This window comes from Rhinoderma darwinii, chromosome 9 (genome assembly GCF_050947455.1).
Source record: "Rhinoderma darwinii isolate aRhiDar2 chromosome 9, aRhiDar2.hap1, whole genome shotgun sequence".
Taxonomy (NCBI): Eukaryota; Metazoa; Chordata; class Amphibia; order Anura; family Rhinodermatidae; genus Rhinoderma; species Rhinoderma darwinii.
In genome coordinates, this window is record NC_134695.1 from 41,933,540 (window position 1) to 41,949,950 (window position 16,411).

General features: G+C 42.5%; 1 protein-coding gene across 1 annotated transcript in view; it reads right to left on the reverse strand.

Moving 5' to 3' along the window:
• ATP6V0D1 (ATPase H+ transporting V0 subunit d1) overlaps nucleotides 1–16,411 on the reverse strand; it is a 76,189-nt gene that overhangs the window by 35,320 nt on the left and 24,458 nt on the right. Inside the window, exon 2 of the mRNA XM_075837541.1 lies at nucleotides 8,377–8,548. Within this exon, the coding sequence (XP_075693656.1) occupies nucleotides 8,377–8,548 (172 nt within the window). The remainder of the gene's footprint in view (nucleotides 1–8,376; nucleotides 8,549–16,411) is intronic.

The following is a 16,411-nucleotide window of genomic DNA, read 5'->3' on the forward strand; positions in this document are numbered from 1 at the left end:
AAAAAAAACACTGTACTGTCTTCCGTATAAAAAACAAAAACAAAGTAGATCCTCTCCTTTGTTTGCTGTGCTTTGTATATAGATCATTTTGCTTTCCAGGGAGAAAGCAATATGCCTTGAGACATGAATGGAAGGGGCTGCCTGCCAACGACACATGCCGTTTTGCGGTTGAAATACATATTAGTTACGCTTGATCTTAGCTTTCCGCTCTTCTTCAGGTCTCTACACGGGCAGCAGGTGCCAAGGAAAGAGCAATATAATGTTCTGTATACAAAGTAAATAGGATAGAAAAAAACACTATCCTGTCTAATCATACATGGCAAATTGAGCCATTAGTCCGATAATGCCATCCTAAATATTAATAAAAAATGATCCACAGCACAATCATTACCAGAATAGGATGATATGGGGTTAACTTCATAGCCAGTACACTCCGATACTGGGCCAGCTGCGATCATCTGCCATGTGATGAACACAAACAAGGTTCAGGGGTTTTACACAATGCTCTGGCCCCAGATCAACCCTCACCAATGTTGACCGGTCTAGGAATTTAGTTTGGGTTTTTCCTTTAATATCACCTGCAAAACTTGACTTCTTTTGAATAGCTTTCATAGGAGCGTGTTCCAAAGAAAGATTGAGTAATTTTGCAAATACTGTGCTTTACTTGGACTGATCTTGGATCACAATATTCAGAAGCCGTGTTAACCCTTTACAGTTGTTAATATGCCTATTTACGTCGGAAAAGGGTTTTAAAAAAAAAAAAAAGGTTTTAAATAATTCTGAGCAGACGCCATAGCCGTCGGGTCCCTTCTGTGTTGCACAGAAAGGACCCAGCAGCAATGCTTGCGATCAGAAAAATTTCTGAAGCATTTAACCCCTTAGATTTTATTTTTACGGCCCCTTCACTTTGGCGCTGGTCACCGTCTCCCACCCGGCGAGATCGCAGGAGTCAGTGTATTCCTATAGCAGCCGGGAGCCTAGTGAACGTTCCCAGCTCTGCTATAGGAAGATTGCTATTGAGACTTGAGACCTGCCTGTGGCAGGTCTCAATAGCAATGCATTAATTTTGCCATAGACTGCAAATTGTGATATTGCAGTCTATGGCATATTAGCGATCTAATGATCGCAGGTTCAAGCCACCTAGGAAGGGTAAAAAAAAACAAGTCTTAAAAAATAAAATACAATATACACTACCGTTCAAAAGTTTAGGGTCACTTAGAAATTATTATTTTTGCAAGAAAAGCACAGTTTTTTTCAATGAAGATAACATTAAATTAATCAGAAATACACTCTATACATTGTTAATGTGCTAAATGACTATTCTGGCTGCAAACGTCTGGTTTTTAATGCAATATCTACATAGGTGTATAGAGGCCCATTTCCAGCAACCATCACTCCAGTGTTCTAATGGTACATTGTGTTTGCTAACGGTGTTAGAAGGCTAATGGATGATTAGAAAACACTTGAAAACCCTTGTGCAATTATGTTAGCACCGCTGTAAAAAGTTTTGCTGTTTAGAGGAGCTATAAAACTGACCTTCCTTTGAGCTAGTTAAGAATCTGGAGCATTACATTTGTGGGTTCGATTAAACTCCCAAAATGGCTAGAAAAAGAGAGCTTTCATGTGAAACTCGACAGTCTATTCCTGTTCTTAGAAATGAAGGCTATTCCATGCGAGAAATTGCCAAGAAACTGAAGACTTCCTACAACGGTGTGTACTACTCCCTTCAGAGGACAGCACAAACAGGCTCTAACCACAGTAGAAAGAGAAGTGGGAGCCCCCCTGCACAACTGAGCAACAAGACAAGTACATTAGAGTCTCTAGTTTGAGAAATAGACGTCTCACAGGTCCTCAACTGGCAGCTTCATTAAATAGTACCCACAAAACGCCAGTGTCAACATCTACAGTGAAGAGGCAACTCCGGGATGCTGGCCTTCAGGGCAGAGTGGCAAAGAAAAAGCCATATCTGAGACTGGCTAATAAAAGGAAAAGATTAATATGGGCAAAAGCACACAGACATTGGACAGAGGAAGATTGGAAAAAAGTGTTATGGACAGACGAATGGAAGTTTGAGGTGTTTGGATCACACAGAAGAACATTTGTGAGACGCAGAACAACTGAAAAGATGCTGGAAGAGTGTCTGACGCCATCTGTCAAGCATGGTGGAGGTAATGTGATGGTCTGGGGTTGCTTTGGTGCTGGTAAAGTGGGAGATTTGTACAAGGTAAAAGGGATTTTGAATAAGGAAGGCTATCACTCCATTTTGCAACACCATGCCATACCCTGTGGACAGCGCTTGATTGGAGCCAATTTCATCCTACAACAGGACAATGACCCAAAGCACACCTCCAAATTATGCAAGAACTATTTAGGGAAGAAGCAGGCAGCTGGTATTCTATCTGTAATGGAGTGGCCAGCGCAGTCACCAGATCTCAACCCCATAGAGCTGTTGTGGGAGCAGCTTGACCGTATGGTAGGCAAGAAGTGCCCATCAAGCCAATCCAACTTGTGGGAGGGGCTTCTGGAAGCATGGGGTGACATTTCTCCCGATTACCTCAGCAAATTAACAGCTAGAATGCCAAAGGTCTGCAATGCTGTAATTGCTGCAAATGGAGCATTCTTTGACAAAAGCAAAGTTTGAAGGAGAAAATTATTATTTCAAATAAAAATCATTGTTTCTAACCTTGTCAATGTCTTGACTATATTTTCTAGTCATTTTGCAACTCATTGGATAAATATAAGTGTGAGTTTTCATGGAAAACACAAAATTATCGTAGCGGGGAAAGAAGGTAAAAATGGCCAAATCTCATTTTTTTTTTTACCACTTTAAAGAGGCTCTGTCACCACATAAGTGGCCTATATTGTACATGATGTGATCGGTGCTGTAATGTAGATTACAGCAGTGTTATTTATTTATTTAGAAAAACGATCATTTTTGACGGAGTTATGACCTATATTAGCTTTATGCTAATGAGTTTCTCAATGGACAACTGGGCGTGTTTTATTATATGACCAAGTGGGCGTTGTACAGAGGAGTGTATGACGCTGACCAATCAGTGACCAATCAGCGTCATACACTTCTCTCCATTCATTTACACTGCAGATAGCAATATAGCTAGATCGCTATGTGCAGCCTCATACACACACTAGAACGCTACTCGTGTTATGGCAATGAAAATATACATTACCTCCAGCCAGGACGTGATGTGTATTTATTCTCCTGACCACTTCTGTAGCGTCTCTGTGATTTACAGCACAGCAGGCGTAGTCTCGCGAGATTACGCTGTAAACTGTCATCCACAGCGAGATCTCGCTGTGCTGTGCTGTAAATCACAGAGACGCTACAGAAGTGGTCAGGAGAATGAATACACATGATGTCCTGGCTGGAGGTAATGTTTATTCACGGTCAGGACACTGCAGTAATGTTAGTGTGTTTATGTGACTGCACATAGCGATATAGCTATATTGCTATCTGCAGTGTAAATGAATGGGGGGGGGGGGGGAAGTGTATGACGCTGATTGGTCACTGATTGGTCAGCGTCATACACTCCTCTGTACAACGCCCACTTGGTCATATAGTAAAACACGCCCAGTTGTCCATTGAGAAACTCATTAGCATAAAGCTAATATAGGTCATAACTCCGTCAAAAATGATCGTTTTTCTAAATAAATAACACTTCTGTAATCTACATTACAGCGCCGATCACATCATGTACAATATAGGCCACTTATAATGTGGTGACAGAGCCTCTTTAATCCCGACAAAAAAAAATTTACTTTTTGAAGGCGGGGAGGAAAAAAACCAAAAAACGAAAATTAGTCTAGTCCTGAAAGGGTTAAAAGACAACCCTAAAAGCTTATGAGCTCCTACAATGCACTTGACTCTGCTGTATTCCATTCTGGAAAATGCAGTATTTTTCTAGATCAGTTTACGGTGTGGCCGCTAGACTACACATCCCACAATACAAATCAGAAGAACACGTTTTATATGAAAACTGAACCAACAGGGGGCTATATTAGAGTTGAGCTCAGGGTAAAAAAAAAAAGCACCAGAATTTTTTGCAAGTTTGGGTTTAAAGAGGAGCGGTCAACTCTCCTGAAGTCTATTTTAGTAAATACTTGTATTCCCCATGAATTATTCCTCCTTGAAATTTCGGGATAAATTGACAACAGTGTGTTACCATTCCCCTTGTCAAATAGGTGTGTCCCTACAGTCTCACTCTGTCAGCACTGATTGGACCGTGTCAGCCTGTGTAGTGACAACCCCCTCCCCCCCAACTGGTAACACCTAGCTGTCAATTTATTTATAAACTTCTAGGAGGAATAAAAGAGGAACGGCACAAGATACAGAGTTCTAAGAAAAGATGCTCCAGAAATGTTATTTCATGGGGGATACAGTTATTTAGTAAAACAGACATGTCAGGAGAGGCAACAGGTCTTCTTTAAGATAAAGGATGTAAACGTTACTACATTTATACATCTAGGGTAATTGCCAGACCATTTAGATACAGAACATAAGTACTGTAATTGCATGAATACAGCGATGTATAATAGTTATATCTTGGAACTCCCCAAACTGCGGCACACACAAATGGCGCGTTCTTCACAGACAAGTTTGTGTTACTCTGTATCATTGTCTGCACCTGTAACTTTGCTCCCAGCTTTCATAATGTTTGCCTATGCTATAAAGGTCTCTGGACGCGTAGCTCTATCCACGCCGTGAGTACACACGAAAATAGCACTTGGCAGGGTGCGCACTACTCAGGACACGCTCTCCGCAGCCAGGCAGCGGGGAGCAGAGCTGTGTAACTGTGGCTAATTATGAACCACAGCTATAAACTTTTGTCAGTGAGTAACTTGTAGTTCTGCCAGCTGGACGGGGCCTGCCAAGCAGTGGGAAATTCAGTTTACTTACTAGATCCTTCACCCGAGCAGTTGGCTTCGACTCTTTAGGGATTTCAAGCATCCAAATTACATTTGTACTTACATAACAGAGGCTGGGGACATAACATAGTTCTTCGACACACAAAAAGGATTCTGTGCACACTCCTGTCTATTATAAGATGTATGTAAACTATATGGGGCCAGCACTGCGCCATTGTCTACAGCAACAGAACTGCACCATTATTCTAAAGCATGTTTGAAAATAAAAGCCATAATACCATCCTAATTGTAATGTTCCTACAAGGGTTTTCTTTTTTCACAACGTAAACGCTCATATTGAGGATAATAAAGCGTTAGAGAGGTCCCAAAACGGTGTCATTATAAAATACAGCTCATCCCGCAAAACACAAGTCCTTATACAGCCATGTCGGCTATATATAAAAAAAAACAAAAAAAAAAAAACACAAAAAATACAAAGCTACGGATGGCTCTTTGAATGAGACTATGAAAAATAAATAAATAAATAAATAAAAATCATTAAGTCCTAAAGTAGGCTGGTCACTAAGGGGTTAAGTTGGTTGTAGGCTAAGTTCACATTTACATTGGAACCTCTGACGGCAATGATGTCAGATTTTCCGGAAAGACTAGTGCAACATGTAGCGCTATTCTTGCTGGCAAAACTACAGAAACCATGATGGCCCCCCCAATGGGATGCATTCTATGACGTATGCGGCACGGTGCCATGGCTTCCGTTATGAACTGTTGTTGGAGCTTGTTATTTTTACCTATTACGTTACCTATTAAGGTCCATAGGACTTCTTATTGTCGGGGTACGTACTTAAAAAAACAAGAGAAAAAAAACTCCAGGCTTTTGGGAGTGGTCCAATTGGCTCCTCGACTAAACACTAATCTGTCCACTTTTGCGCCATTTTCCATTGCCAAAATGTAAATATGGAATCAAGGTTTTTAGGGTTAAAAGGGGTTTTCCCATCAGGAACATTTATGACATATCCACAGGATATGTCATAAATGTCAGAGAGATGGGGGTCCTAGACCTATCTCTAGAACATGGCCCCCTAAACCCTGTTCTACCGCTCTCTGTTCCCGCTGAAGAATGTTATTTCCGACCATGTAAGATGAAAACAGCCTAGCTTGCTGAACTACGCTATTTCTGTAACTCCCATAGTAGTGAATGGCAGTTACAGAAATAGCGTAACATGCGAGCTGTGCCGTTTTCATCTAACATGGTCAGAAATTACATGCTTCCGCAGGAACACAGAGCGGTAGAACAGGGTTTAGGGGGCCCCTTTCGAGAGATGGGTGCGGGTACCATCAATGACATTTATGGCATATCCTGTGGATATGACAAGTATCCCTGATGGGAAAAACACTTTAACACGACCCTGTAGAAGAATGCACAGAGACTCCATGTACTCATCATGCAAAAAGATGGATACGCTGGTAACAAAAAGCATCGTAAAAGCGTACCAGTTGTTTAATCTGTCATACGTGTGTATATGAGGAATAACACTATTTCTGGCCATTATATGACTTGTATATGACAGTTTTCCCCTCTGTATGCGCTAATTGTCAGTTTTCCCTGAGCTAGTGGGAAGAGCCTAACTGCTACAATGTCTCACATACACAGCGAAAAGAGGAGGTCCTGCTCCCTTATCTCTCTGTAGAACACCCTCAGAAACCGCTACAGCATGGAGGAGGGTGCGCAGCAGTTCTGAGCACAGTAGCTGTGAATCCAGCACTTGGGTGAGATAGACAACTTACTAAAAGCTGTAGCTGCGTCACTGTGTCTGTCTCCCTCCAGCAGTTCCTTTCCACTTCCCTCTCCAGAGACTTCTATGGGCAGAATGTACCCTGATCCCTCGGTGAACTGATAATCTGTCTGGTCTCTTAAAATTGATTTTTAGCAGTGGAGTGTAAGGGTATGTTCACACGACCTATTTTCAGCTGTTTTTCAAGCCGTAAATGCCCCAAAAAACGGCTAAAAATGCGGGGGCTGAACGCCTCCAAACATCTGCCCACTGATCTCAATGGGAAAAACTGCATTTCGTTCCCACTGGGAATTTTTGTAAAAACACGCCTTGTAAAAAGAAGTGCATGTTACTTCTTGAGCCGTTTTTGGAGAAGTTTTTCATTGACTCAATAGAAAAACAGCTCTCAAAAACGGCCGTAAAAAACGCTGCAAAAACTGCAAGTTGCTTAAAAAAACGGCTGAAAATCAGAGGCTGTTTTCACTTGAAAACCGCTTTGTATTTTCAGCCGTTTTTTGTTAAGCGTGTGAACATAGCCTAAAGGATCAGTGCAGGAGGCGGGGGATCTGATAACTGGAGAAAGAGGCTTTTTTCTCTAATAAGATATATTACAAAGTCTCTAATAACGTGCTGTTGATTTATGCAGTTTGTTGAAACGTTAGGGACCACTTAAGAAGGGTTTTCATATGTACAAATACAATGTAAACATTACACTCAATGTAGTAACGATAGACAAATAGTAATTATATGCAATCAAGATCAGAATGCCTTAAATCAATTGACCGATTCGTGTGTGCAGCAGGCCACAGGAGAAGTTATATTCAGGCCATAGCATAAGTATGCTGCATATTACCCAGCACATACTATGACAGGCACGCGGTAAAAACAGCTGTATTAATCATATAGGCTGACACTTTGTTGGTGCATGTAATGCCCTTTTAAATGGTTCCAGATGATGATTAATACAATTCCCTATTAGGCTTCATTCACACCTGCATCAGGGCTCCATTCAGGGGTACGAACGGAACCGTGACTGAAACAAATGGAAACCATAGGTTTCCGTTTCCATCATCATTGATTTCAATGGCGACGGATCAGATTCAAATGGTTTACGTTTGTTTCCGCTGTGCAAGGATTGCATCATTTTGCCGGCAGCAATACTGTAGTAGACTACGTTATACATTCCGTCAAATCGACAAAACCCTTGCACAACTGAGACAAACAGAAACCATTTGCACCGGATCCGTCACCATTGAAATCAATGGTGATGCAAACAGAAACCTACGTTTTCCGTTTGTTTGAGTCAGGGTTCCGTGCATAGGTTCACCTGACGGAAAGCTCCGACGGTACCCCTGAACGGAGCCCTGATGCAGATGTGAACGAAGCCTATACATTGTAAAAAAAAAAACAAAAAAAAAACACGGTTAGGCCTCATGCACACAGCCGTGCCCGTAATCACGGCCCGCGATTGTGGGCATGGCCGGCCGCATTTTCGGGTCGCTCTCCCATACAAAAGTAGGACATGCTTCATAATTCCCGGCACGGACACCTATCCGTAGTGATACGAAAAGGTGTCCGCGGCCAATAGAGCCGGGCGGGTCCGTAATTGCGGACCGTATTACGGTCCGCGATTACAGAGTTTTTTTTACGGTCGTGTGCATGGGGCCTGAAGTGATGGGTGAAAACATGAAATACAATTTCCTAAGAAAAGCTGCAGACTTACGTGATGAAATCTAGGAAGCTAGCAAGAGGGTCATACGACTGATTCCTCATGTGCCTGAACTCAACCACCATCTTTTCCTTGAGCTTGTCGTCAATGACAGAAACAGCAAGTGGCGAAGCTTCATTAGACAGAAACGTTCCGTAGTCTGTACTCTGAAGGTGTAGCTTAAGATCTGCAGGACATGAGAGAGGAGAAAGTGGAGAGCACGTTACCATACAGTATAGGTTATATCTTACCCAGTCACCTACTCTCTCTGTATTCTCTCCATTTACCCCACTTCTGTATCACATACCACCCAACTGCCCGATTTTACAGAGAATAACCTGCGAACAGGTTAGAGTGTGGGCGTGGCTTATGCAAACCTGAATAAACAAGGCAGCTCTCAGGCGGTTTTGTGGGCGTTCCAGGGTAAACTGGTGGGCAGGCTTAACCGTTTCTTCTGAATGAAGATACAAATGTCGGGAGGTATGGTATCAGCCCTTTTAAAAAAGACTTTACGGGTTTTATTTTTACCGTCCCATGCACCAACAGTTCAAAATTCCTGGCTTTTTTTGGAAGCTGAAAGTGTAGCTAAACATTTAACAAACCTCTGACATAGTGACATGCCCGAAGTTTGGATTGGTGGGGGTCGGAGCACGGAGACTCTCACAAATGGCTAAAACGAAGCAGCTGAAGCGCTCGTGTTAGCGCTCAGCCGCTTTGTTTCTGTTCGGCTTTTTCCGGAAAGCCCATGTATCGGAGGACGGGCTCAAAGACTTTCTATTGAGTCTGTACTCCGGTGCATTTATTTCCTGAAAAAGCCGAACAGAAACGAAGCGGCTCAGCGCTCACACGAGCGCTTCAGCTGCTTCGTTCTAGCGATTGGTGGGGGTCTCAGTGCTTGGACCCCCACCAATCAAAACTTCTGACAGGTCACACATTTAGTTACCCTTGAAATTTCTTAGCCAGTTTGAATAATGACGGTAAACTCTGGTTGCCACCATCTTGATGGGTATCAGAATATTTCTTAAACTAAATTTTCCAGGGAACTTCTTGTTTTTTTCTGTTCGGTCTCAAATTCTAGGCTGCATTAATAAATACAAAGTTTGGGCCAAATAATCGAAAAGCCTGATCCAAGCTGCCCACTAACACAAAAGATATTGGGCATCATATACGAAGACTAGTGTATACTGGAGATGTTGCACATCGCAACCAATCTGATCACCGCTTTCATTTTCAGGCTTCGAAAAAAAAAAAAAAAACTGAAAACTGATTGGTTACGAGGTAACACCACCAGTTTTTGTCTGCAGTCGTTCTTATGCTCAATGCCCAATGGGTTTTTCTCTGCGATCCCTGTTCACACACAATAGGACTGTAATGAACACCAATGGTCAAAAGGACTTTTTTAGCAAGGCACCTGATTTTTTTCGCTCCAACAGATTAAAATCAATACAATTACAGTTATGAGTGGTAGCAAACGGCAACAAAAAATAATACAGGTATGACCAGTCTTACGGATTTATTGTGTAGCGAGAGATTTTCACCTTTACTCCAACCGGTTACATGACGAGCTATGCAATTCTGTGTAAATGTGAGAGGGACAGTGTAACTGTAGAAGCTAAATATAAATCCCTACTCTAAAAAACTTCAATGATACGTGATCACAAACAGATTAGAGTATACTGCAGGAAATGGTCCCGGTGAGGTTATAAAGAATTGCCCTCCTGCAAGAACAGAGAAAAACTAACGCTTTACTATGAGGCTGCACTACAGCCACCTGAACTTGAGCGCAATGCACAAAGCAGTTCGAAGTGGAATATCACTACTAATGATGCCTGCCCCAATCAGAAGTTAAAATAGTTTTTACCAGCAGCTACTATTATTTCAGACACTCCTAAATCACATTGGAGGGGGGTCCGGCAGTTTAGAACCTCACCCAGTGAGAGAGAGCCAGTCCTGGTCTCCGTTGCGATGGAGAGTTGGCTGCACATGCACTGTTCTACACCACTGAAAGCAATGGGAGTCGTAGAAATTTAAAGGGGAAACCTGGTGTAAAAAATGTGTGTTTAAAATTGAAACTTTTGACCACCCTCACCACTTTTTGAATAACGGGATGTGACTTACAAAAGGGGGCAAGACCACCACAGCTTCACAAGATTATAATTCATGCCAGAAAACTGGCAGGGCCCCATGTTTTCTTCATGGTGGTGGGAAGGTCTTTTTTTTTTTTACTAAACTTTATTTCACTTTTCTTTTTCCTATTAGGGGATTGAAAGATGCGAACATTTGATCATATATTTCAGGGGTCTCAAACTCGTGGGCCACATATAGAAAAAAATGTGAAGTTGACGGGCCGCATTACTTTCAAATTTGATACAATACAAAATTATTGTTAAAGCGGTTGTTCACTTTCTGAAAACTGATGACCTATCCACCGGATAGGTTATCAGTACGTGAATGGTACGTGTCCGACAACCATCCCCCTCACCGATCCGGCACTCCGGCTGCCTCTCGGCGACGGACGATGTTGCCAGAAACCGTTGGCTCCGGTCAAAGAATAGCGGCCGAGCTGCAGTATTGCAGATCTGCTCCTATTCAAGTGAATACGAGCAGAGCTGCAGTTCTGCCGAACGGCCACTATGCGGTGGTCAGAACCATCTGCTTCTGGATCCAACTACTGCATCCCGTTCCAAACATCCGGAGCACGGAGGCAGCTGGAGTTGCAGATCGGTGCAGAGTGCGGATTGTTAGGAGATCAGTTTTCAGAAAGTGGACAACCCCTTCAATTAGTTATTTGAACTACTATAACAATACTACATTACTATAATAATACTACAATACTACAATAGTAAATGCAGTCCGGCGGCCCAGTTGGCAGCATTTGGCAGACACACGAATGTTAAGATTGGCATTATCTCAAAAGGGGCTACCCACACACCCCCCCCCCCCCCCCCCGTATACACTGCCACAGTGCCCTCTGTGTCCCGCAAGCCGCAGACGACAGCCTCAGGGGCCGGATGTGGCCCGCGTGTTTGAGACCCCTGATATATATAGTTCTTTGGTATGCTTATAATGCCGGTCAGTGTTATGGAACACCTTTGTCAGGCCCCCAGTCGCCGTTGTATCCCATCGGCACCCCACAATCGGACAGGCTCCTTAAGATGCCGCAGTTGCTATTGACTGTAGCACCTAAGGAATTGAACGGCCAGGATCAGAGGTTTTTCTGATCCCAGCCTTTACAAAAGGAGCTCGGCTGTCAATCACATCCTGGCTTCTGCTGTTGATCGCAAAGGCTGGAAAAATACAATGTGGTCGTTCAGACATGGCATATTGGACCGATGCTGTAGTCATGATCATGTGGATCTATCTAGAGTAATTCATGACATAAAACAATCAGACACGCAAACAAAAAATAAAGGGTATAAAATACCCATAATAAACATGGTCGAAGTTCTAGGAAAAAAAATAAAAAAACAAACCAATTATCACAGTACGTTAGACAGCACAAGTTTACAGACATATAATTGGAGTTCCACATGTACAAGATATATATTTATTTCTCAATGGACCATTAAAAGTAAATCCCAAGGAGATTTAATTGCCTTGTTGATTTCATTAAGTTAATGAACCAGACCTTGTATAACTCGGTCACGAGTAATAATTGCATTCTTTTCGGATACTCATCTAGAAACAGGTATGTTATATGTAAATACAAATGACCTTACAATACTATGACACAGTCAACCAGAACCCTACTCTGTACGGATGAGGAGCAACAATGCGGTCTACAGATGGGTGTCTCTGGTTTGGCTGATAACCCGATCATGTTTCAAGATTCTATGGCTGAGTTTACACAGGGCGGATATGCTGTGTAAAAGCACGCAGCGTAACTGCCCTGTGCAACGCCGGCAATTCCGGGTGAAAAACCCCAAACTGATGGTGCTGTTTTTTGCCCGGAATGTCCGTTTTTTTTCCCGCTCAGTATTTACGCAGCGTGTGGATGAGATTTGTTCTGTCTCAACCACCCTGCTACTGTATTATGCTGCGGATTTTCCGTAATGAATTCCGTTGCAGAAAATCAACAGTATTTACGCAACGTGTGAACTGACCCTATAAGCGATCGATCGTTGACTTCCAGGGTAGCTACCTGTAGGTGGCACTAGAGAGAGTCTTTTTTCCTTATGGTGGAAGGCTATATTTAAAAATTACTGAAAATAAGAAACATGGGAACAAGAAGTCCGTATCATATGAGTTGCCATAGACAACACTACTGTTTTCAGAGGAGAGTATAGTGCGGTTATCACAGACACTTACTATAGGGCTTGCTAAGTTTAACCTGGCCATACAAATGAGATAAATGTCAGCCGAACCTGACAACCATGACAAGTTGGCTAAACAATCTAATGTGTATGGGTGCAGCCTGACGGTCCCTCAATGACTGCTGATGGGGGAAATCTGGTATGTTGGATTTCTCCATGCCTGATCCTTTGTTCCCCAGAGAGAAGCGGAGGTCAGATGTATCGGACAGCGGCTTAACCAATAAACATACATGATTGATCGAGTCACAAGTGCACAATAATGGGGAAGTCAAGGAAATAGCTGTCTGACAAACACTCCTTTCATGTACAGTATGGCCATCATTATCTGCTGTCTAAGTAAAATCTCTAAGGCCCCATGCAGACGACCGTAGAATTTGTCCGTAATTACGGTCCCATTCACTTCTATTGACCACGGACACCTTCCTGTATATTAACGGGAAGGTGTCCGTGCCGTTGATAGGCTCCAAAAAAGATAGGACATGTCCTATTTCTTGCTTTTTACGGACCGTGCTCCCGTACTTTATATGGGCGCATGGCACCCAAATGCAGGCGGCTGTCCACGGCTGTCAGTGCCCGTAACCGCAGACAGGGATTACAGACACATTGTGTGCATGGGGCCTAGGTGTTCAACTTTATAAACTGCAAGTATCAGTTTCTTGCCAAGCAACAAAAAAAAGTATGGAAGAACTCAAGACGATCCTGTTCTGCATTGGTGGACCATCGAACCAAACTGTGATGGAACCAGTCCGAAATTGGATTTTTTAATACTACAAGTATATGAGCTACCATAGGCCCATATCAGAAGTTGGAAGGTCTATGTGTTGCTCTCTACCTCTACTTCGGATTTCCTCATACTAGAGAGAGTCTTGAATCTATAGTCTTTCTAACCTAAAGAGGATCGGTTATCAGACTATGCTACCCTATGGAAGGGCAGCATAGTGTGGGAACAAGTGCAATTTGGTGAACAGGAGCTTTTAAAGAAAATACTGGACTCATAGTAGTCTAGTGTATTCATGAGGGAAGTGCCCCTGCCTCACCCCGTCCCTCTCAGCGGCGATTGACGGATGGCTGCTGGGGGATCTACATAAAACAGCAGCCTGTCAATCGCTGAGGAGGGATACCAGATAACACCGGATAATACAAACGGATAGAACACCGGATAGAACAGCTGCCGAGTAACTCAATAATCAATATAATCAGGCAAGCATTCACTCGGAATAACATGCAAACTTTGTAATGCATTTGCACAAAGCAACATAGGAAAAAGCATATACCTGCAAAAGGAAACAAACTGCCGTTATATATTTTACACACAAGACATTTGCCCAAGTGCTACAAAAAGCCATCTGTCCAGTATACGTGGAGTATCATCGTATCTCCTCACCTAGAAGAAAGGTTTCTTTCGAGCCTGGAACAAAATGTGCTTAGTCTGGACAGGCGATCAGACCGCAAGGGAAAGTGAAGCAGAAAGGTGTCCAGATGTCAAGTGTGAAAAGGATCTTTATCTCAAGAAGCTTGGGTAACGGGAGCGTTCTGTCTGGGAAGGGTAACCAAATAATGTCTTGATGATGGTACATCAAGAGAACGTGTCAAAAGTTTACACATAACCCATCATTAATAAGGTAATCGTGAATAGACGTAGACAGATTGGTAAAGAGACATACATATTAATAACACAAAATAATGGAGAGTTCAAGACCATCAGTCAGATTTAGTAACATACAGGAACTTTAAGGCCAAGTTCAGACAGAGTTTTTTTATGCCAATTTTGACGTGGAAACAGCGTCAGAATCCGTGGCAAAAAATAAATAAAAAACGCCAAAACCGCCTCCCATTGAAATCAGAGAGGAGTTTCTTCCGCAGCAGTTTTTAGACACTCGCGGTAAAAAAAAAAAATAAAAAAAAAAATAAAAAAAAAAAGACGTCACGCACTTTCTTGCCGCAGTTCCGCCTCTGACCTCCCATTGAAATCAATGGGTGGCAGAGAAAGCGTTCTTCACACCGTTTTTTTGCGGAGCTCAGTGGTTGCGGGCAGAAAATGCTGCGAAATTCGCGGCAAGATTCCGCCTGCAAAAAAACTCTGTGTGACCTGAGCCTAAAGGTTTTTGTTTTCTTCCCTACCACAAGTTATGGCATATTTTACCGATCTCTAGCTAGAGAATCACAGTTGCCCTTTCAGATTTTCTCCCTGTACAATGCCACTTCGAAACCAGTCGTGTACAGGTGCTGCAAATTTTACAGGAAAGGGACCAAATTCTCTGCAAAGCACCTGGTCAGGGTGGCGTTGTGTAAATGCCGAAAGGACTATGACCACTTAGTTCTAGTGATTATGGCGGTCCTAAAGCTTAGACCCTAACCTGCTAGAAAGCTATGGCATTCTAAGGAATTGTTCACATGGCTTTTGTTGCAAGCTGAATCCGAAGCTTTTTCAGCATTGAAAAAAAAAAAAAAAAAAAAAACCTAAATTTTGCCTTCCGTTCTTTTTAATGCTGCAGTTCATACGGTGCTGATTTTTCAGTGTAATGAATCAAAATCAGTGGCGCTGAAAAAAGAAAAAGCTTAAGAGCTAATTCTGCCTGGAAATTTCCATTAAAATCAATTGGAAGCTGAAAAAACCGGTACCATGCTTTCGGCGATGTAAAAGACCAAAAACAGTGCACTGTTTTTTAATCTTCAAAGTCAAAATCTTCCCTGAAACCGCACTGATTTCGGCGAGAGATTCAGCACCTGATTTTTCATCCTCAACTTGACACCATGTGAACAAATCCTAAAATGAAATTCCCAAATCTCTGCTCCTTTATTATGGAAACATCCCTTTTGCACAAGGGGGCAATTCTAATAATAACGTATAGTAGTTAATCGCCATTGGTACAATCCCCTATTATGAAATAAGAGTTTTCAGCCATTCCAGATAAATATGCTGAATGCCAATATTTAGCAAAAATACTAGATCAGCAAAATGTTCCACATTTCCTCTTTAAATCCAATTCCTAATCTCCACTAATATAAAACATGTGTTCTCCTCAATTTCAAGGTCTTACTAGAAATACATGGTGTGGCAGTAAAGATTCATTTACACACAATTGTACATGGTCGTTACGTGCAATCATGGCAAATGTCACAAAAGTTGTGTTCACTACAGTAGTCCACATGTACACTGCGGATCTCTTCTCACACATAGGAACCTATGAAACAGGAGGGGACCCATTGACTTCTATGGGAGAGTTTTCTATGCAAGAACGGGAGGGGGTAGGAGGAGAGCAGTGTCCATCGCTTATTGTCGATGGTGTATCCGGTGTCATCCATATAGAGGTGCTACCGGTCATTGTAATCCTCCCTGTGATAATGAGATGACTGCTGAGAAGTGATCTCTACAGAACAGGAAGGGTTAGTCTATTGTGAGGCTCAGTGGCCAGAGTGAGAACTGCAAGATTTTAGGATTATTCTTTAACATAGACAATGACATATCGAATAAGGGCGCGTAACTGACAAACGAAAGGCCCTACTACACGGGCCAATTCATCGCTCATAGAACGCTCGTTGCCGATAATTGCCTTGTGTAAACAAGGCAGCGAACAGCAGATGAATGAGCAAACACTCGTTCATCTGCTGATCGTATAGTTTGATAATAACGTATGGGGACAAGCGATTGGAGTAACGAGCGCTCGTCCCCATACATAGCTCCTTGTGACTGGAGCAAACGAGCGCCGATCAATGAGCTGTCTCGCTATTTGCAC